The sequence below is a fragment of the Dermochelys coriacea genome, chromosome 1 (genome assembly GCF_009764565.3).
Source record: "Dermochelys coriacea isolate rDerCor1 chromosome 1, rDerCor1.pri.v4, whole genome shotgun sequence".
Classification (NCBI taxonomy): Eukaryota; Metazoa; Chordata; order Testudines; family Dermochelyidae; genus Dermochelys; species Dermochelys coriacea.
The window spans coordinates 167,013,321-167,036,786 of NC_050068.2; the positions used below are offsets into that span (position 1 = coordinate 167,013,321).

The 23,466-nt window shown below is 40.6% G+C and overlaps 1 protein-coding gene across 6 annotated transcripts in view; it reads right to left on the reverse strand.

Annotated features, from left to right (window-relative positions):
• The window catches only part of MAP3K7CL (MAP3K7 C-terminal like), a 112,820-nt gene that overhangs the window by 88,937 nt on the left and 417 nt on the right, over positions 1–23,466 (reverse strand). For 3 of the 6 annotated variants that reach the window (XM_043508959.1, XM_043508964.1, XM_043508946.1), the window contains exon 2: positions 17,517–17,664. In XM_043508959.1, the coding sequence (XP_043364894.1) occupies positions 17,517–17,534 (18 nt within the window). In that variant the 5' untranslated portion in view covers positions 17,535–17,664. Of the gene's footprint in view, positions 1–6,079; positions 6,146–17,516; positions 17,665–23,466 lie in introns of all 6 variants that reach the window. The other 3 variants (XM_043508952.1, XM_043508968.1, XM_043508956.1) reach the window with 2 other exon arrangements.

The following is a 23,466-nucleotide window of genomic DNA, read 5'->3' on the forward strand; positions in this document are numbered from 1 at the left end:
CAAGGGGCTGGTCCATACCTGGAGATAACTGGAGCACAGAGACACCCTGCTAACACTCCCTTTCCTCCAGGAAAGACACCTGTGCTGGGGGCTTGGAGGAGGTGGTGTGGAAGCATCACGTAGGCTCTACATTACCTAGGGATTCCCCTGATAGCTGATTAAGCCTGCTTTCTAGATTCACTGTGCCACCACAGCAGGAACAAGAATCTGGCCGCGGGAATCCAGTCAATGATTTCAAAGCATGAACATGCCCCTGACTTCAACGCTCATCAGTGAGCTCATCTTTCTTTCTTAGCTGTAGATATACTTCTGAAAAGATATTTATAATAATCTCTATTTATCTCATTTTGGAGGAAGATTTAGCTTTGTTCACAACCACTACTGCTACTGAAATTTCGCTATAAAATAGCACCACCACGTAAAATTGATCTCAATGATGGATTCTTTCTCCAACTAGAGGACTAATTATTTTAAAGGATGTACTTGGTTTACAGACATAGGATGAAATCCTGTTTCCACTGAAATCTATTGTGAAACTCCCATGGACTTCAATGCCAGGATTTCTTTCATAGGGCCCGATTCTCTCCTGCTTTGTATTGTGTGTAGTTACTTGCACCCATTGAAAGTGGATGTAAAATAAATCAGATAGATAGCATTTACACCTAGTTGGCAGAGGTCTGAATGAACTCACAAGGTGCAATGGAGTGAAGAACAGGCCCTATGTAAGGTATTTCTAAAATGCATAAAACCTTGGTATCTAAGCACCAACAAGACTTACCTTCACTAACCAAGACAGCAAGATTCCTAATCACTCACTAACATAGGTCATACACATGCAATCTATCTGGCATGCCCAAGATGAGGCAGAAACACTGACACATGAATGACACATGGATGACTTTTCAAAACTGTTGACTGACAGTGCACAACTACCAGATCACAGTGTAAATAGTGCATGTATTTCCAAATTCAATATATAATATTTTGGTATTTTCTATCTATTATAAGCATGTTATATATAATAAATAGAGAATATGATATCAGTGTTTCTGATAAAATCCCATATTACTCTTCAAACATTTCAAAAGAAGGCAGTCTTAACAGTGCTTAACTCCCAAAACATAAAACAATTCTTGCCCATCACTTTCAGTCAGTTTAGTACCATGAAGGGCAGCAAGTCACCCTTTGGGACACAGAAACTATACAAACCAAAACACGAGGTATCACATTTAAATTTCAGCGCTTTATACATTAAGTAGTCCTCTGGAATTACTGCTGTATGTACTATGTGGATGACAGTGCAGTCTGACAGTACAACATTGGGAGTCAAGAATCCAGGGCTTTATCTTGCAGCCCTTATTCATGTGAGTAGTCCCACTAAAACCAAGCACACAATGACATGGACTTCTGTGACTGCATTGATCCTGACTTGGTGGTCATGTGGTTGTCCATCTAAAGAGCTCATAAACAAACTAGATTTTTAGACATATTTTCAAATGTTTGAGTTCACATTTTAAGAGGAGTTTTCCCTGATTCCTCTGAGACCCTATCCTTCAAACTTAAACATTAAGACATTTTACATATACAGCACTGTATCTGAAATATTAGGTTGAATAATTATTACCATTCTGTAATTATTTTTAACCTGTTTACTATTGGGGATGTAACATTATAAAAAATTCAGTTAAAGCTGAAATCAAGCAACAACATGCACTCATATAGCACCTTTCATATGAAGTTCTCAAAATCATTTAACAAAAAAGGAAAACTGAGTCTTAGTGAAATTAGGTTACATGCTCAAATTCCTATTAAGGCACTGTAAAACTTGGGAACAGACTCTAGTGGCCCAATCCTATAGCTCTTATTCATGTGAGCAGTCCCACTGCACTCAAAAAAACTACTCCACGATCTGGTGCAGCACAGTAAATACTTATTCATAACAGGCTGAATATACACTTTACAGTAATCTCTATGAAAAGTTCAGAATGCCGATAATCCCTCCGGTTTTTCCTATAGAAGCACAGTAGTGGTGCTGTACCCTATTTTCCTGCCAGCCTGCTTTTAGTCATCAGATGTTTGGTACCCAAGCAAAATTCTTTTGATCCCATATCACATGAAACCTGAACTCCTCTAGAAGAGTGACACACAGGACATCATGTTTTAGTCATCAAAAGATTTTAAAGTAATCATACCTTAAATTAGAAACACTGCAGCTTATTGATATCTGGTACAAGTTTGTAATTTTTTAAAATATGAAGTATCAATTATTTTACACATGTATAAAGAGCAGTAAAATGATCAGTATTTGCTATCTAACAAAACACCTGTTGCCTTCCCTTTTATAACTGTGCTACTTTCAATTCATGTGAGTTTCCTAATATGAATAGTATTTTGGTAGCATATGACCTCATTCAAGCTGAAACGGTGTTTCAGAGGTTGCCAGTCACTATTTAAAAATACACTTAAAAATATTCTAACACATGGATGATGTTCAAAAGAGATGTTGAAAAACATGCTTTTCCTAACAGTGAACGAAGTGAAATTTTCATTTCACTGTTTCATCTGAAAAGAACACAAGACAGAATACAACCAGAAATTAACTTATTTTTTTTTTACAGGTAAAACTGTTTAAGGGTCCAATCCTGGGAAGTGAAGAGCACCCTTGACTTTCACAGAGGTTGATGGAAGTTAAGGATGCTCACACCCCATATGACTGAGTTCTGAAGGAGGAGCAAATGGCAATAAGACAGATTCTTTAACTACACATCACATGCTGAATCACTGAAGCCAATGGGAATGCCCAGGGTGTGAATTGGCAAAGAATTTAGCCAAATAAAAATATTTCATGAATGCATTTTTTGCCTGATCCTGCACTCCATTCTCAGGCAAATGTTCTATTGAGAGTTCCTCTGAATATATAAAATACAAGGTCTAAAATATTGCACTGCAGGGAATGTGCAGTAGGAGGTGGTGTTTGAGCATGTAAAACCTTTTTGAGTTGGTATTTTTCTCTTTCAGATTTAAAAAAATTGTAGTTGCATTTGTAGGGAAAAAAAATTTAGTGGACATTTCTATAGAAGTAAAATACCAACCAAATATACAGGAAAACTGAGAAAAATTGGGCAAATTTCCTTCCCCTCTCCAACATCCCCCCATTTCCCAACAAGTGGGGACAAACACTGAATAAATTTAAGCTTGCTATTTTAGAAATCCATTGTTTTGCCATCAGTTAATCCTTTTCTAGTTCACTAAAGAAATTCCAGAATGCATCATTCTGTGATCTCACTGATACAGTTAGTCCCATGCAATCCATTATGAGCAAGTTAAACTAATTATTTCTGTGCTGTATGCCCTTAACACCTTTGCTGGGCATTTAGCACATACTTTGGTGCTTACGTCATTTTTTATTTTAGCTTTGCAATTTAACTTTAAGAAATTTATGGCTATAATGAAAGGTGTTCCAGATACTTCTGATAAAAACATTCAGAACTAAGTTTTCTGTTTACAACCTGTACAACTTCATTGACTTCTAAGGTGTTGCACATGGTGTCAGTGCTCAATGTGAAACGAATATACGTATAGATCAGTAAAATTACTTTTATATAAAAGCCATGTTCGGGTGACTAAAGATTTAGGTACAGATCTTCAACCTGGAGTTGTGCAAGGGGACCTTAAACCAACATGAAGGAGCTGTGGAGAATTTCCCTATCACAGGAAAATCATCAGCTGGCATATCATCAGGGTAGCTGGCTTTATGCCACCCATTCCCCTCCACTACCACCATTCTCTGCACTCGCTAGTTGAAGAAGCAGACAATATACAATGGGATCTCTATCTCTGCCGATGAATGTGACATGGTGAGATGTGGAGGGGATCACAGGAATTACTGGATAGGTCTCACAAAAACTCTGGTTCACTGAAGCACACATCTGTTGGCCTGGTCTTTTCTGCATTGATCTGCCATGATATACTCTGAAGGTGAGCAGGGGAATGAGGTGCTAAGGATTATCCACTATATTGCACTCCATGAAGGTGGGCTCAGGAAATAAATAAATAAAAACAGGTCTGTTTATGTCCCCTTTGGGAACTTTTCCCTAATAATCCTGCTTCAGAAAAGGCAGCCAAACTGGGCTCAGAGATGGCTCTGAAAATATTGAATTGGTAGTGATCTCCGTTTCCTCAAAAAGCCTGGGTTTATTGTCTCCCCTTTCCCTCACGGGCCCTTTTGGGGCCTGTCAAAGGAGCTGACCTGAGGCTCCAGGATGGGCTCTCCGGAAGCTCTATTTCTCTCTATGTCATGTGACCCACATGGGTCTTTGTTTCCCCTGGAAGCCCCCTGGGATATCAATAGAGATTTCCTTGGGAGCCTAGTATAGAGATGGTAGCAGGGGGAGAGTTTGATGCTTCTCAGGTATACCTTGTGAGGTATCTCACTACCACCTGCCCTTAGCATGAGGAAGCCTTGTCTGTACCTGTCAGGAGTCAGCTCCTTGACTCCACCAGCCACAGGCAACACAAGCACTCCCATCTCAGCCTCCGCAGGCTCCACTGACCCTTTGCAGGTAAGCATCAGGCTTTCCTCCTTCCCCCCCTCCTTCCTGCTGGTAATAGCTCATCTTAAGTGATCACTCTCCTTACAGTGTGTATGATAAAACCCATTGTTTCATGTTCTCTGTGTGTGTATATAAATCTCCCCACTGTATTTTCCACCTAATGCATCCGATGAAGTGAGCTGTAGCTCACGAAAGCTTGTGCTCAAATAAATTTGTTAGTCTCTAAAGTGCCACAAGTACTCCTTTTCTTCTATGCCTAAAGACTCTGAGTATCCCCCTGCAGTATCCAGCTCCAGTTCCACTGGACACTCATAGAATTCACAGATCACTACTCCCAAAGGACCAGTACACTCTGGCTTACCAGTTTCTTCTCAGGATCACCACTCTCTTGAACACACAGCAATCGGAGTTGTTTATAGTGAAAACAAGTAAAAGTTTACTGAATAAAGAACAGAATTTTGAGAAGATGCAAGTAGAATTAATGGAAACAAAGGGTTACATGTAAAAAAAAAATTGTAACATGCTTTCTAGAGCCTAAACTTAACTAACAAGACATTTCCCCTGACTCATAAAGATTAGCGCCCCCAGAATTTCTCTCCCAGCATCAAACTGCCAGATCGCCTGTGAGCCTCCATTCATAAGACAAACCACCTGGCAGCTTGTCCCCTCAGGGAAGGATACTTGCATGTACCTATGAACCCCAGATGTAATTCCAATCATTCATTGTCTTCACTTGTAAACAGGGTAACTCCTGCTGCTTGTTTTTTCCTATCTAGACTCTCCCCTGAAGACTTTGCAATCACCTGATTAGCATTTTGCTCAGAGTGTAAATAGGCATTTATTGTGAAGTATACAATACTCAATTTACATACAGCCAGACAGATAAATAAGTGTCACCTGTCCAAAAGAAATTTTTTTGTCACCTTCCAACCCCAACTCATAGACTTTAAGAGCATAATTTTCAGTGTAGATACATAACTCCTTACATACTATCTGTTCACACATTTCGCAGTGATTATGCTGACCAGTGTGACACAGGCTTTCATTGGAGATGTTACATGATACCCTTTGACAACTATTATGTCGAGATCAGACCCAGTAGACCCCTGTAATCCTATGCACCTGTGTCCTCTGCCAACTGGGATCAAGAGGTCCCTGGATCACAAAGGAAGCTCAGCCCAAAGGTCCCTTACTGCATGCTCTGGTGTCCCTTAGCTAAATATGGATCTGAACTTCACCATATTTAACTCTCAGCATTGGGTCAATAAATCTTGGTAGTCATCTAAACAAACTCTGGGAAATAATTTCTGTTCTCAGGTGACACGTGGAGTAACTGCACTGATTTAATTGGATATTACAGACTCAATTGTCAGCATTATGCTGATGATAAAAAGCAAGTGTGTACACACAAACACTCAAAATCTTAAACAGAAAATGCTGTCACTAAGCTTCCCTGCTGTCAGGAAGAAATAAGCATTCCTAGGACACAAAGGTAAAAAGCCGAGCAGCAGCAGTCAGTGTCCTACCTTTCATAAGAACTGCCACTGTTGTTACCACTACTGGAGCTGCATCTGCAGTGGCACCAGTCAGAACTGTAGAGGGGAAAGTGTAGGGTAGGCAAATGCAAGACTCATCTATTTGCAGAAGTTTGTTCTCAAAAAACACAGTTTATATCAGTCCAACCATCCTTTTCCCTTTTCTATAAATATCCGCACTCTCCCCACCCCCAGGAAAAAACAACATATGGACTATATAACCCATCAAGGACAGAACAGGAAAGACAGCCCAAGAATACAGCAGCTTGAAGTTCTTGTATTTGGCACCTAGATACCACAAAGTGATTGGTACATTAGGGATAGGTATATATTTGTTACATTTAAAAAATATTAAAAGAACATTATTAAAGTTGTGAAGTCAATAGTTAACAGAGCAGCATTAATAAAATTCTAGAAAGTACATAGCTATATATATATAAAAATAAATACACAAGACTAACCAGCAGGTACACAGAACCCCAGAGTGATGCCATATTATGTCATGATAGGCAGCAATGTTTCTAGGCTATGTCTACATAAGTTATACCAACAAAAGTGCTAATGTCGCTCAGAGGTGTGAAAAAACACCCCTCTAAGCAACATAAGTTACACCAACAGAAGCGCCAGTTTGGACAGCACTATGTAAGCGGGAGGCTCTTCTGCCAACATAGCCATCACCACTCATTGGAAGTGGTTTAATTATGCTAACAGGAGAGCTCTTCTTCATTGGCATAGAGTGGCTACACGAGCGATCTTGCAGCGGCACAGCTGCATCGGTACAGTTGTGGCACTGTGAGATTGCTAGTGTAGACATGGCCTAAAAAGTGGTATTTCCAGGAATGACTTCTCAGCATTAAGTAATTAGTGTTAGTGTAAGATGTAATGTTATTTCTAAAAATGACTTATCTTGATGCTTCTTGGAGAAAAGTAATGCAAGGTGGCAGTGCCAGTTAAGTAGGCCAACAAAAAGCAGTTTTCCTATGTGCTTTCAGACACCCTACATTCACAGATTTCAATGGTTTTAGAGTTTTAGCTGAACAATTTCTAATAACGTTGACTACAGCTCAGCAATTATGATCCTCAAGTTACACTTAGAAAACTCATGATTTGACACAAAACATCCATCTTTTGAGCGCTCATATTCCATTACAATAGGTTCTTTAAACACACCACACTGAACCATGTATATAAATAATGTTTATCCAAATATATCTGCTCCCCAATGCTGCCCCTTAGAGGACACATTTTAGAAGTTCATTATATCAAAGATGCAAACCAAAACCCTTGAAGACCATAAGAGTTGAAGTTTCTCAGCACAATGTAGGTTTGGGACCATTTTGAAAGAAACAGTTCACAAATATGGCAGGTAGTCATGTAGGATCACTTTTTTTTTTTTTTTTAAAGTTTCCTTTGCTTAATTTCTGCCTAAGCGTTGGTTCATCAACTTGATTTCCCTTCCCACTTTTGACTTACACTTTTTAAATGAATGTCCAGTTTTTGACTTACAAGTGATTTTGTTCCTGTGCTCATTAAGCAAGTATTATAGCAACACAATAATATCTCTAAGCTAAACCTGTGTAATAATTTTTTAAGAGTTGCTAAATCTTTCAAAATAAACTTGGTTATAAACCATGCTCTGTAGCATGCCGGTGTTGTACAGCCTCTGTGTATGCTCCCCAAATCCTGCCTCTCTTGGGTGGGGGATTATAATGGTATCACAGCAGTGCTGGTGCAACTGGGGTCTTCTGTGCCTGCAAGGAGATGGAAAGTAAGATTTGCCTCTAAGTACCTGAAATTGGTAGGAAAGTACCCATTAATAATGTGTAATGCCCTGACTCTGCAAGGAGCTCTGTGTAGGTGGATCTCCATGCCTGTGCAGAGCCCCATTGAACTCAACAGAACTCTGCGCAGTCAGGCTCTTTTGCAGCATCAGGGCTTACACTTGCACGCAAGCACTGACAGGGGAGCAGATCCTGATACACTTACGATGAAACAATTTTGAATTCTTGAAGCCTTAATTTTGTACAAAGGTTCACAATTCTGGAAAGAAGAAAACCTTATGTCCCCAAATGAACTTCCAGTATATTAAAGACAAAATTAATGCTTTCTGACACTCTAAGCAGTGTAATTAGGGATAATACTGCGTTTGCAATGAAACTGCATTTGTGTTCCATTATTTCAAGTGCAAATACCCTTTAGTTAGCCCTCACTGTCTACACGTTTGTCCATTTCAGAATAAGCACTATGCAATAAAGCATAAGTTTGTACTCAGAAGAGGCGCAGGACTGCATTAGAAGAGGGCTGCATTGTAAGTGAGGGATGAGGTTCACTACGAGATCTGTCCAGGGAGGGAGCAGGGAAAAGTATCCACACTGTGCCCAGTTACAGCTTATATTATCAACTTCTCTATTATGCAGCACTAAAATTCTTCAAACTCAGCTAAATATAGAAAGTAACCATTAAACTACACACATGGGATTGATTCCTCATTGCATCATTCCAGTTTTACACCAATCAATGGAGTGATATCTGCATAAAAATAGAGTAATGCAACAGTGAATAAGGCCCATCATTTCCTGAACCTGTGAACCTCATAATATAGTGCTGCTTATTATATTAAGATTGTTTGTGTCATCATGGCTAAGTATTGGCATTTCAATTATAAATCACTATTTTCAGGAGTTACAAACTAATACAATGTGTTGCACAAAATCCCAGCCTTTTTAGAAAATACATGTTACACTGTTTTTGAGTTATAAAATGGGGGAAATGATCTATTTTAATATTCATTTGCTAAAAATTAAACTTTGCAGGTCGTAATTTGCAAACAAAAATTGTTTACAAAGGTTGAATGTGTGAGTCAGTAAAGTGGAGTAAAGTTGACCTAATGCCCAAAAACATTGTTACACTTTCTTTACACAAATCTTATACCTTTAAAATACACAAATGTCACTCAGAATGTCTGTAAAATGATCAAAAACTTCAAACTTGGGTGTCCTAAGAGTACCTTTGTTTTCACTTTGATGATGGTCCTTGTTCTAACTGGCATGGTTGTAGAATGGATAAATAAACCTTACCTATAATTTTGTATACTCTCTAAGGGTTTTTTGCAATAAAAAACATATATGACACACTTAAAACATGTGCTCCAGTTTCATTGTTTCAGAATTGGCTGTGATTCCAATTATGCATCATCATTATCCTATATTATCTTAGAACTACCAGGATTAGCAGAACAGAGAGTTCACTTAGGGCTTGTCTATGCTGGCACTTTACAGCACTGCAACTTTCTGGCTCCGGGGTGTGAAAAAACACCCCCCTGAGCGCTGCAAGTTTCAGCGCTGTAAAGTGGCAGTGCAGACAGTGCACCAGTGCTGGGAGCTGTGCTCCCTGCACTCATAGCTATTTGCCCCATGGAGGTGGGTTTTTTTATAGCACTGGGAGAGCTCTCTCCCAGCGCTATGCCGTGACTACACAGCCATGTTAAAGTGCCGCCAAGCAGTGCTGCCACAGCCAGCACTTTAATGTTGCTAGTGAAGACATGCCTTTAGTTCTTCAACACAATAACACAAGAAAAATGCAAAACAGAAGAAAGCCAGCCCACCTCAGTTAGCAGTTTTGCTTCCAATAAAGTACTTCTTTAACAAACAAACAAACAAACCAACCAACCAACCAACCCTACTTACACCAATTATTCTCATGGCTAATCTGTTTTGTTTATCCAGTATAGTAACTACTCTCAGTAGCAAGAAGTCTGGATATCATTTCCCATATGCAGAGCCCTTCTCCAGTTTGTAGGTATATATGCTTGTCCTTACATTTTACAATGGCTTAACAGCTTTCTAGCATCCATGTTATAATCTTCCAAATTACCTCCAATTCAATAACTTCATTTATGTATCCCTGAATAAGTTTTTGGTCTTATTGCTCTTAAGCACCATGCACTGTTTGACAATATTTTCCACAGACATCATTCCCCAATCCTTCATTTTTATTTCATATTTTCTCCATCCTGAACTGCAGGTACCTAAACTATCTAGTTTATTCTGAATTGTATTGCTTTCTTCCCTTATTTTGATTGCTCCTTTTGTATCATAAAGCACATAAATATCTGTTCCTCTTTTTACACTTCAGTTCCTCATAATGGCCGGTTATCATCATGACTTGGCTAAATTCTAATCAGACAGTTACATTCTGCCTTCCAAAATGTCCCTTGCATTTTAGTTGATTAAAATACTCTTCACTTCCTGTCCTGACTTATGCTGTTCTAAGTTATAGCTCTGCACTATTAAATGACTGCCATTTTCCATCCCAAAGGTAAGTGTCATGAATGGGTGAAAATGACTGCTACATATGTAATTTATGCATCAGACTGTCAGAACGCTTCATGTCTACTGTCCCTACTTAAAATGTACAGTCACTGTATTTATTTTTAAGCAATAAATTTGCTATTTTTCCAAGCTGTCCCCGCAAAAAGTTCACTGTATCCAAGGTATTTCAGTGGAATTAAAAAGCATGTCCCTACTTTTCTCCCCAATTGCAGATTTTCAATAATCACAGGTGTGCTTTGGGAAATTTTGCATGAAAAATATTTATAATCGTCAATAATTCTTTATTATTTACTAATACTCACTTTTCTACCACGTTTCAATCAAGATCCCGTGCTGACATTCCCTATCTGTGAATATACTTTCAATTCCTGCTTTTGGATTTATATGCAAACATCTCAAGCACCCTAAAGTAGCTATTACTTCCAGAAATTTTAGCCCTATTTGTGAGGGGTTTTCCCTTGACATCTTGGGTTGGATTACTCTCTCGTATAACTCCACCAAAGTCAACAGGAATTACAGCAAGGATGAATTTGACTCATCATATTAAACACTTCACAACCTATATACTTAATTCAAACTAGTCATGTTGTATAGTGAAATTTAATAGGCTGAAACAATTTTAAGATACTTGGCAGCATATCATGATGGTCTTGCCCTCTATGGTAAAATATATCAGCATCTTAGATTCATAGATACTAAGGTCAGAAGGGACCATTCTGATCATCTAGTCCGACCTCCCGCACAACGCAGGCCACAGAATCTCACCACCCGCTCCTACGAAAAACCTCACCTATGTCTGAGCTATTGAAGTCCTCAAATCGTGGTTTAAAGACTTCAAGGAGCAAAGAAGCCTCCCTCAAGTCAACCATGCCCCATGCTAACGAGGAAGGCGAAAAACCTCCAGGGCCTCTCCAATCTGCCCTGGAGGAAAATTCCTTCCCGAGCCCAAATATGGCAATCAGCTAAACCCTGAGCATATGGGCAAGATTCACCAGCCAGATACTACAGAAAATTCTTTCCTGGGTAACTCAGATCCCATCCATCTAATATCCTATCTCAGGGGATTAGGCCTATTTACCCTGAATATTTAAAGATCAATTAATTACCAAAATCACATTATCCCATCTCCTCCATAAATTTATCGAGTAGAATCTTAAAGCCAGATAAATCTTTTGCCCCCACTGCTTCCCTTGGAAGGCTATTCCAAAACTTCACTCCTCTGATGGTTAAAAACCTTTGTCTGATTTCAAGTCTAAATTTCCTGGTGGCCAGTTTATACCCATTTGTTCTTGTGTCCACATTGGTGCTGAGCTGAAATAATTCCTCTCCCTCTCCTGTATTTATCCCTCTGATATATTTATAGAGAGCAATCATATCTCCCCTCAACCTTCTTTTAGATAGGCTTGAACCATGCTGTGACGCCTCTATCCTCTCAGGACGTGAGTCACTGTATGTATGTATTGTTTTATATTGCTTGTTTGTCTACTTGGGGTCTGCACTCAAAGACCTTACAATCTATGTCCCCTCTTTGCGCTATACAATGCCAAGAACACTGATGATGCTCAATAAACAAAACTAGGAAACAAAAAATGAAAATAAAAAAGCTTTCTTTTCAAAATCTCCCCTCAGTGAATTTCCTCTTAGATTCCTATGACTCTTTTTGTTCTCCCAGAAAAATTCAGGTCTCTATTTCAGTATTGACCTCAGTTTCCAGCAGAGTCACAGACCCTCACTCATTCATCTTTAATCATGCCCTGACTGAGCTAAACTTGACCACAACCTGAGCTCCTAAACCAACCTGAATACAATTCTCACATGCATATAAACCCTGAAATTCTAAGAAATCTGTGATGGAAGTATACATATAGGGAAAGATAGGGATAGTGTTGCAGCCTGAACTCTAACTCCACACCATTGTGTTATTAAAATACATGCATGATGCAAAATCCCCTCACTGCTGGGATTAAGCCACAATGCAGACTATTCAATTTCAAAGTTTCATGCTTAAAAAAAGTGAATTTTTAAAACAAAGGAGAAAATTCTGAGGTAATATGTAAAGTGTAGTAAATTTCATGTTGGTAATTGGGTGTAAGTAGGTATAAGGGAGTAAATGTAAATTAGACAACAAGTATCCAAAAGCAGGAAAAATAGGCCACCGCCTGTTTTAAAGTACAACCTCCCATCAGCTGCTCTTTCTGCTGCAAACACTATTCTAGCCCCATAACCTGTAAATTCATTCTCATTACTATGGCTAGTTGAAATTTTTGACAAAAATGTCTTTTCAAATTATACATTTTTTTTTTTGCAAATTTTTTGTATCATTTGAAATTTTCCAGTTTTCAATTAAACAAAATAACATAGATGGATTCAAACTAAAATGAAAACTGCTTGGCTTTTGTTTTTTCTCACAGTTTCTCTTCTCCCCTTCCCTTTTTTCCAGTGGAAAAATCCAAGATTATTAGTTTTGAATAATGTTATTGGAAAAAGTCAGAAAATTTCAGGACATTTTTTTTTAAAGACATTTTTAAAAATTTTTAAATGGAAAAGAATTTCCATTTTTGACCAGCCCCACCTAGTACAGAGAGTAAAATTCAGGTATAAGAAGGTATAAATTACACTTGGTAAGTCTAAGATAGCCTAAAATTGTGTAATGTATATGGTGGGGAGTGGAAAAGGGGGAATTTGGTTGATAGTGTTCAAAAGCAACAGTATAATATATAGATTCCTATTTATTTATTTACAACTGAAGAACTGCCAAGCCACTTTTTTTCTGATTGATAAAAAATAATTGTTGTTACTCTTCCTTGGCTTAGATCTTGTTTTTTTGCAAAGATTTCAGCCCAGACACAACTGTTAAGAAGTTACCACACTGAAAACAGTCTATAATGGAAATGCAACAGATCCTTACTGCAGTTGTCATCTTGTGAATAGTGATCCTAAAATACATTAATTTGGGGAAGATGGGTCCTTTATGCTCACTTCCATTTTTCCCCTCTTAATTCATCCCCCATAAAGGCTTCACATCACAGTGAACCAGGAAAGAGGTAGCCTGTGAACAGTTCTCCTGAATTAATATAAAAGTGCTGCTCAGGAACAACATTAAACACCTTTTCCTTCCCTTGAGGGCTCAGCTGTGTTGCATCTAGAACACTCCCAGACTCTTCTGTCATTGGAAGCAAGGGATAAGTCTACATTCTGAACTTTGATCCCTCACATGGTAGCACATTGTGCTACCACCAAACTACTTGGGGCCTGGCCCTATGGTACACTGTAACCATCCTTGATGATCTTTCCCAGGTTAACAGATCAGAGAGAGAAATAAGGTCAGTTGTCCTCCTCTAAACCTCATATGTAGACATATCTCTGAACTCTGTACCTGAAGACAGTGCTTCTACTGAAATTTTATTTCTTAAATTGCCTGTTTTGGGCTTACAGTGTATTTACTGAGAGATCTGCTGACTTTGTAAATTGCAGAGATCTATAATATGTTCACAGCATAAATTAGAGCTGTAGCAGTTTATGCCTGGTGTTATATGATATAGTTTGTGTCCTTTGACATATTCTCTGCCGTGTCTCTGGCAACATTTCCCAATGAGGTTCTTTCCCCCAAGCTCTTTTAACAAATTATGTGTTTGACTATGATCTCAATGCAAAGCTTCCGAAATCATTTATTGATGTTTTTCTAATTACTATTTCTGGTTTAAAGTTTCTGAAAACTGTGCAGAATGTGTCTCTGTCTTGAAGAAATCTAGCATAAAAAGTGAGCTTGTATTTAACGATGTTTCCTTAAAGTGAAGTTCTATTTTGAAAAGTGACTACAATAATGGCAACAGATCTGATCTGTACTTGGATTTAGTCAAACCTGCTAATATATCTGAAATAAGATTTTACTACTTTTTACTCCAGTTAGCACTGCAGAGCAAAATCAAATATGAAAATAGTGCACTGGAGTCTACTATTCTTGTACGTTATCCACAGACTTCATTACTAAGTTTCATTTACAGAATCAATCAGTTACACTTGTGCAACCCCACTGAACTCAAACTGTTCTAGCATTAAAGGCATGCAGCAGCCCTGAATCTGAGCAGTAAAAACTTGAGCTTTATGCTAGTTTAGCCCATACATTCACCCTGACCTGTGCTATATGCAGTTCAGCTGAACCCAGGATCTGGTTAGTAGTATTCAGCTGACTTTCTTTAGTTCTTCTTTTGGTTATTGAAATTGATTTTCCTATAAAGCCCTATATCAGTGGTTCTAAAATTTTTCCATATCATGACTAAGGCTACAATTTAGTCACGGAGGTTGCAGAAGTCATGGAATCCGTGACTTCCAGTGACCTCCGTAATTTCAGCCTGTGGCGGTCGGGAGCTGCAGGGTCCCCCGCCGTCTGTGGGGGCAGAGAGCTGCGGGGTATCCCCGCCACCTCTGGTGGCTCCCGGAGCTCCAAGCCACCGCAGGCGGTGAGGGTACCCTGCAGCTCCTGGCCGCCACAGGCAGCAAGGGAACTCCCGAGCTCCCAGCCAACGAAGGGACCCCCAGAGCTGTGGGCAGCAGGGGTCCCCGCAGCCCCCACCTGCTGCAGGTAGCAGAGGACTCTGGAGCCCCAACACCCAACTCACGGTAGGGGTCGCCGGAGCTCCTAGCTGCCGTGCAGCTACAGGCAGAGTATGGACCCGCAGATTCCCATTTTGTCACCGATATTTTTAGTAAAAGTCAGGGCCAGGTCACAGCTTCCGTGAATTTTTCTTTATTGTCCATGACCTGTCCCTGACTTTTACTAAAAATATCGGTAACAAAATCTTAGCCTTAATCATGACTCCATGCTATAATACAAAAACAGCTTCTAATTCCCATCCCATGGTTTCAGAACTCCCTACTCCATCTAGCCGTATGGTCATGACTCCCTAGTTGAGAAACTATGCCCTCCACTGTGTACCTTGACCCCATCACCTGACAGCATGGGAGCTTCAACAGTTGCAAAGAATAGTAAAGTTCTGTACGATATACAAAGAGCAACTTCCAGCTGAGACAGAGCCCACATAGCTGCTACTGACTTGGTCAGAGAAGGTCTTTCATTTGGCTCACCTGACAGACTTCCTGCCCATGCACAATGGGTCAAACACAAGTCCTGATGAAGTCAATTGACCTCAAAAGTACTAGTATTTGGTTTTACAATTGCTGTTTGGGTCTTAGCACAAAACAAGTCTAAACACCACATCTGCTAATTGGTCAAACCCATTCCATTGTCTGGTGACAAGTTAGCAGACACAACAGGTACAGTAACAGCACTTAGGCTATCAGAAGTAAACCATATGCAGTTTTGATATGATCACACTGATAATTTCCACACACTAGAAGCTTACTAATGAAAAATCTGTTGTGAATACTATTCAGGGCCTAATCCTGTTCCAAATATAGTCAACAGGACGACTCAGGATCAGGATCATTAAGTATGCAATCAGTATTCAAACATGTATTATTTCTTACTGTGATTTCAAAAAAAAGCAGAAGAGAGGAGACTCAGTGTGGCCATATCTGAAATCTATTCTTCCATAAAAGATGAGAAGCAGCTGGTACTCAGAGTTGGTAAGATAAATAATATTGATGAAAAAGAGAAGCTGTGCCTAGTATCCCTTTATAAGTAAAAAGACAGGGACATCTTCCCTGGTTGGATACTGTTTCAGGCACCCTAACGTTTATACACAGGGCCCAAATTAAATCTGGCTCATATCCAACATGGAAAACTGCTAACACTGCTGAGTTGGTGCTGACTACTTGTTTTCTGAAACAAGGCTGTCACCTTCAGTTCCTGTCTATTGCAAGTGAAATGGTACCTTGGAAATTCTGCATACAGTACATTTTTCTTTACTAATCTGGTTAATTTTCATTTAACCCTTTCATTCTGCTGAATGTAAAACCGTTACTAAGAAAAGACGTAGTCCATTATTTCACATCTGAATGTAATAAATATAATGCACTACTTATATAGCTCTTTGCATTTTCACAGCACAGTACAAACATTAATGAATGAATACTGATTCTATGGGCATTATGAAAAGAATTTGTTACTGTTAAGTATATATTAGATCACTGATTTCCTAATCCATTACTGTCTTATGGGCTTTAAACAGTAATGTGACATTTTACCGTTTAAAATTTTTTTTAAATAAAATGGTTTCTGCGTATTCCTTTTATATATGCGCATGTATTGGTTTTGCCTTGCTTAAGTGTAACTTCAGCAGCTTTCCATAGCAGTTGTCTTTCTATATAAATATATACAACAGTACATTGTTTTTCTCAGCCTATCATTTTATATTTAAAGGAAGATGTACACACGAGTGATTAAAATGAAGCCACTAAGAAAACAATATGTAACAACATTACAGTTTTGATACTGAGCTTTTTTGAGAGAGTATAGTAAGTAATGTGCTCTATGAACCAGGTTGAGGGAGGGAGCATAGTCTTGTGCACAGAACACAGCACTAAGACTAAACCTTGGGTTCTATTTCTGGCTTTGCCACAGGTTCATTCTGTGACTTTCAGTGAGCCACTTTAGATATGTGTGCCTCAATTTTCCCATTGTAAAATGGAATAAGAATTCTTCCCACTGTACTGAAGTGTTGTGAGACTCCATTAACATTTTTTAAATGTTTTGAGAATGTTGTATGAAAGACACTATATAAATTCAAAGGTCAAGATCCTCAGTTCCAGCCAAGGAGTGTATAATAGTTAAGAAATGGGAGGTGAAAAGGTGGCCTTTACATTCCTCTGATCTACCGCCAACTGTTGGGCCAGTCTGCTAGCTGCTGGCAGCCCTAAGAGGCTGATATGGCAACCAGGGATCAGTGAAATACAGGGAAATTCCCGTGGCCACATCAATGTTCCTCAACCATGCTGGCACCAAGGACGTGAAGACTTTACAGACTTTGGGCCTAATCCAAAGACTACTGAAGTCAATAGATTCCCATTCAGTGGACTTTGGATCAGGACCTCTGTGGAATCTTCATACCACAGGTTCAGATCACACATAATTAAGACAGCAGCCTGGAAGCTTTAATTTCTACACCAGTGTTCTTTTCACTAGAGAATGCACTTACCGTGGCTCCTCGTACCATGTCTCATGTTGGTTCTCTGGGTCTCATCTGGCTCTGGAACTCTTTCACAGGCAAAATGGAGCCCACCAGTTTGCAAGACCTGGAGGAGATGTAGTCGTTCCTTTCCAGGTGAATCTTCCTACTCATGGCGCTAGAAAATTACAAAAACTGTAGTAAACGTTTCATTTTCTACAAAGAAGTGGAAGACTAAATTGGGGATCACAGAGTTATCTTGTGGCTTGATCTACAAGACGAAAGTGCCACAGAGGGAGTCACTTCCTCTCTGTGCTTGTTTCCCCTTTCATCCTTTGTCTGTCTTGTCTAGTCAGTGTAACTTTTTTAGGTCTGGGACTGTCTTACTATGTGTATATGTGGAATTTCGCAAAATGTGTCCTTGGCTGGGACCTCTAGAAACTACTTTAATGTAAATATTACTACTACTAATTGAGATTATAGTTCTCATTCCATACTCAGCCCCATACTCTTTGTGGTTCAACACCTCTGTGTTTCACATGAGGGAGGATGAACTCTGCATATCTTTATAAAAATGAGGTATAGCCCTCAGGCTCCTGGCAAGTTGCCACTGGAGCCCTTCATTGGCCAAAGTTGGAAGCCCCTTGGCAAAATATAGTTTCAATTTTTTATTTATAATTTCATCAGATTTTTTTTTAACTTTCCATTTTCCAGCTGAAGACTCCTGGTACTGCATAGGCAACTGGAAATGAAGCTACTTTTTTACATACTATTCTTTGCATCTTTGTTAAAATTTTGCCATCCTGAAATTTGATGAAACATGTGTTTGCAGATGAACTGGGGATTTCCATTTGTGCAGTAATAGATTTTGGCTGGTGAAGGAGCAATCAACTGCCAAGAGACAACTTTCTGACCTTTGGATGGTCCTCTAGTATGGCCAATGTCCCTGCAGAATATAAACTGAGTAGCTGATTAGCTAAATAAAGATCAAGGCCACGTCAAAGTCACGACTAGACATCCAGCCCTGAACAAATATTTAATACCCATTCTTGACTGAACAGGAACAAACGTCTTTTTACTAATATTTTATATGATTTTAAAGTGTTCTAGCTTCAAAGCCATTTTAAATCTTTTTTTTTTTAACTTGTGCTTAGAACAAATTTGTTGGAAGCATTTGACTAATACTCTAAAACACCACCCACATTATTTATTTATCTAAAGCATTGTGAATGGATACAAACACTTGCTAATTTTTCCTCTCCAAATAAAACCTGCATTTAATAAGACATCTGAATTGGGATAACTCAGATTGTTCAAGGGGTTAGGTAGAGCATACACAGCCTTTCACTCCTAGGTTGCTGATTCAAGTCAGTGATGATCTAAACTTGTTACCATCTGATGGTTATTGGTGGCCTACATGACTTGAGTTTGATTCTTAGTCCAGTTTCAACATTCCACAAATTACATTCAGTATTTGTAATCATTTGACTAATTAATTAACTAATGACATTTTAATTACTGTAGATTTAATGAGGGAATGTCACTTTCTGACTGGCCCAATTCTTGCAAGGCTACCATTCCATAATGCCATGCAAAAATGCTTGGTTCAATTCCTCAGCAAAGATTTTTGCTTGTTACAGGCACTGTGCGTGCTTCAGAGACAGCTTGAGGGAGGAGTGAGTAGAAGTCCTCCATTGAGAGAGAGTGTTTTTTGTACTTTTAATGGAAAGTTAAAGGTTTCTTTTCTTAAATAGGCCTGATTCTGTTTTCATTCATAACAGTGAAAATCAGAAATGAATCTACTGAAGTGAAGGGAATTACAACGGAGCAAAACCAGTATAACTGAGATCAGGCTCAGGGTCTTTATTTTTGTAATACAAAAACACATTGGCTACATTATGTCTGAATTCAGGTGTTACCAATAAACATAAGTACCCAGCGCAGTATGAAATGGGAACTCAGGAAGAGAAGGGCTGCAGATACCATCATTGAAGCTCATATAGATTCATAGATACTAAGGTCAGAAGGGACCATTCTGATCATCTAGTCCGACCTCCTGCACAGCGCAGGCCACAGAATCTCACCCACCCATTCCTACAAAAAAACCTCACCTATGTCTGAGCTATTGAAGTCCTTAAATCATGGTTTAAAGACTTCAAGGAGCAGAGAAGCCTCCCTCAAGTCACCCATGCCCCATGCTACAGAGGAAGGCGAAAAACCTCCAGGGCCTCTCCAATCTGCCCTTAATTAAGGCGACAATTTAGTCACGGGTATTTTTAGTAAAAGTCATGAACAGGTTATGGGCAATAAACAAAAATTCACTGCCGTGACCTGTGGTGGCATCTGGGGGTGGAGGAGGGTGCTGCTGGGGAGGAGGCCCGGGGCCAGCGACAACAGCTGCCAGGGGCCAGTGGACTGCAGCAGCTCCGGCTGGTCAGGGACCACTGCCAGGGGGCTGCAGCTGCTCCCCGTCGGCCGGGGCTGCTCTGGCCAGGGACCACTGTCCGGGGCCGTGGACTGCAGCTGCTCTGGCTGGAAACCACTGCGGAGGGCCGCGGACCACAGCTACTCCAGCCGGCTGTGAACCATTGCCCGGGGCTGTGGACTGCAGCTGCTCCGGCCAGACAGGGACCACTGCCCAGGGCCACGGACTGCAGCTGCTCCGGCTGGACAGGGATCACTGACCAGGGCCGCGGACTGCGGCTACTCTGGCCAGCCACCTGGGGACCACTGCCTAGGGCACATCTGCTCTGACCACCCGGGACCACTGCTGGGGGCCGCCAGAGCAGTGGCTGGTGTGGCTGTCCCCGGAGGCCGCTCCAGCAGCGGGTGGTGTGGCTGTCCCAGAGCCAGCTGCTTGGGCTGCCCTGCGGTCAGCCACACTGTCCCCTGCAGAAGTCACAGAGGTCGCAGAAAGTCACGGAATCCGTCACCTCCGTGATAGACATGCAGCCCTACATATAATTAACTATTATTAAATTATTTGACATCCCGTAAAGCAAGCTACAAATATGCTACAAAGAGCTTTATATAATGGAAACTCAGACACCTCTTTAGAATAAACTATACTGGCATAAGCACTTTTATACCGGTATAACTGCAATCATGCTGGAGGGAGAGAGAAGGGGGAGTTGGCCATTTTAATTATATGCGTAATGTTAAAGCTGCAAAACTTTTCAGTGTATATTAATGACTTGCCGTAGCTCACACAGGAAATCTGTGATGGGACAGGTAACTGAGCCCACTTCTTCCAAGTACCAAGCTAGCACTCTAACATTCGCTCGTCCTTCTCCTCTAACATGAAGCTAGTTCGTGCATTGTGTTATTAGAATTGGCACTGTATAAAGAATACATAGTTGTTCATGAGGCTTCATACTCCTGGAGTTCTTGACTATATAACATAACAAAGCTTGCTCGCTGGCAAATTTTCCTAACTCTGATTCGTAGACTTTTGGAGGAAAGGCCTACATTTTTAAAAAAACATTAATTAACAAGGAGGTTTGTTGCCAGTTTCACTTTCTACCATAGTTCTAACTTCTCTTTTCTATTGTGTTACATGGTGGTGTAAAAACACACAAGTCTGTTAAATTATGCAAGACATAAAATTAAGGTAAGTGCACCCTCTTGAGGTTGTTTAAGTGACTGTATTAAAAGCAGTTTATCTGCTCTTCCTATTAGGGTATTTTTTTTCTGCCAGTAGAACAAATGAAGTGTGAACCAATAAGTACTAAACAATATGCCTCTCAATTAATGAGACTGAAGATTTTGAAGGGACCAACACTGACTTGAAATCCAATCAGTTTTACAAAATGAATTTAAAGCAGTTAGAACCAGTAACAACTTAGTTCTCACAACTCATGTTACAGGTACTATGCACAGCACCAGACTACTTTTCTTAGTGATGCTGGAAATTTTGCACGTGCACTGAAGAAGAATCAATTCCTAATTTCATGGCTGCATGCAATCTTTGTACATGGGGCGGCAGGGAGGGGAATTAGAAATTACACTTTTTTAAAAGAAAATGAGAACTAGAGGAGACAAATACTATTTTGAGAAAGTGAACTGTAACATTAAAATTTTGCTAACAGAGAACTAGATTGTACACCCTTACTTAGAGCTTGTCTATGTTAAGAAAATTTGCACTGGCGTAACTAAATAGATGTGAGGTTAGAATAAACAGATTTAGTTACACACCAGTGGAAACCCTAAAGTAGACATACTGCACCATCATGAAGTGAGGCGTAAACCGTTTAGTTTAATTCAGTTATTAAAATAACAAATTTACAAAAGCTGTGCAGAAAGAATTTGGTTACAGACTGAAGCTAAACTCATTTATATAACCACTGACATATGAATTTAGAGAAGCAAAGGACTAAGAAGTTAAGGCTTACACTCTGTAAAGGCTTCCTAACCTAGGGTAATCAGATGTCCTGATTTTATAGAGACAGTCCCGATTTTTGGGTCTTTTTCTTATATAAGCTCCTATTACCCTCCACCCGCATCCCGATTTTTCACACTTACCGTCTGGTCACCCTATCCTAACCCCTGAATCTAGAATGATTTTTGTTATTATTTGAATGCATCTTTCTTTTTCTCTGCACAACTTGTGTGTATTATGAAGGACATTTATCATGGAAGGCCTCTACACAGTTGGCGATCACATGGTCACCAAAAGCTTCAGTGGTGAGATGACAGATAGAGGCAAAATCTATGCTAAGAGGACTATAGTGCCATACCTATAGTGCTATAGTTATAATGGCATAGCCCCATAGTTAGATGCAGTTTACAGTGACAGAAGGGGCTTTTCAGTCTCTGTAGGAACCTGAGTGACACTGGCCAGGTCAATGGAAACATTCTTCCACTGACCTAGCTGAGTCGACACTGGGGATTAGGTCAACATAACTAAATTGCTGAAGGTAGTGTCTTTTTCACACCACTGAGCACCATAGCACCATGTCCACCTACATCTGAAGTGTAGACCAGTGCACAGACTGAACACCCTGCCAGATCATCAAGTTCAAATGGCTTTCTAGTAAGCCATACATTTTCAAGATTGATCTGGATGGTGCCGGATCTGCAAGCAAGCTGGGTCTCTTTTGGATTTGCCTTGATGCTGATGATTAAGGCTGCGGGTTTGTCATGGAGGTCACGGATTCCATGACTTTCCGTGACTTCTGCAGCGGCCGGCGTGCCTGCCTCATGGGCAGCTCAGGCAGCCCCTGTGCCAGGTGCACCAGCTGCTGCTGGGGCAGTCCCGGGTCACCACGCCTGTCCCTCGCAGCAGAGTTTGGGTGTGGGATGGGGCACGGGGTTGGGGCACAGGATGGGGTGAGGCAAGCTCTGGGCAGCGCTTACCTGGGGGCTTCCCAGAAGCAGTGACATCCCCCTTGTAAGCTGCTAGGCGGAGGTGTGGCTAGGCAGCTCTGTGCACTGCCTCTGCCCAGAGTGCTGGCTTCACAGCTTCCATGGGGGGGGCGGTGCCTGCAGGCAGAGGCAGTGTGCAGAGCTGCCTGGTCATGCTTTTGCCTAACAGCTGAGCGAAGGGGATGTTGCTGCTTACAGGGAGCCCCCCTGGTAAGCGCTGCCCAGAGCCTGCCTCACCCTGTCCCGTCCCCCAACCCCCTGCCACACCCAAAATCTACTGCTGATAGGGTGAAGGTGCAAAGCCAGGTAGGGAGCCTGCTGGCCCTGCCAACCGCCCCCTGCACCAGTGGGGGTCCCGGGCAGCCCTCCCCCAAGTTTTATTCCCTGGTATTTTTAGTAAAAGTCATGAACAGGTCACAGGCCATGAATTTTTGTCTACTGCCTGTGTCCTGTCTATGAATTTTCCTAATACCCGTGACTAAAACTTAGCCTTACTGATGATGCACCACAGTCGACACTCACAATGCACACTCTGGGGTTTCAGCCTGGGGGAAAGGGTGTCACAAACAGTTGGGCTGCAAACACCCTGCTCTTCCTCCCACATCACTAACTGGGA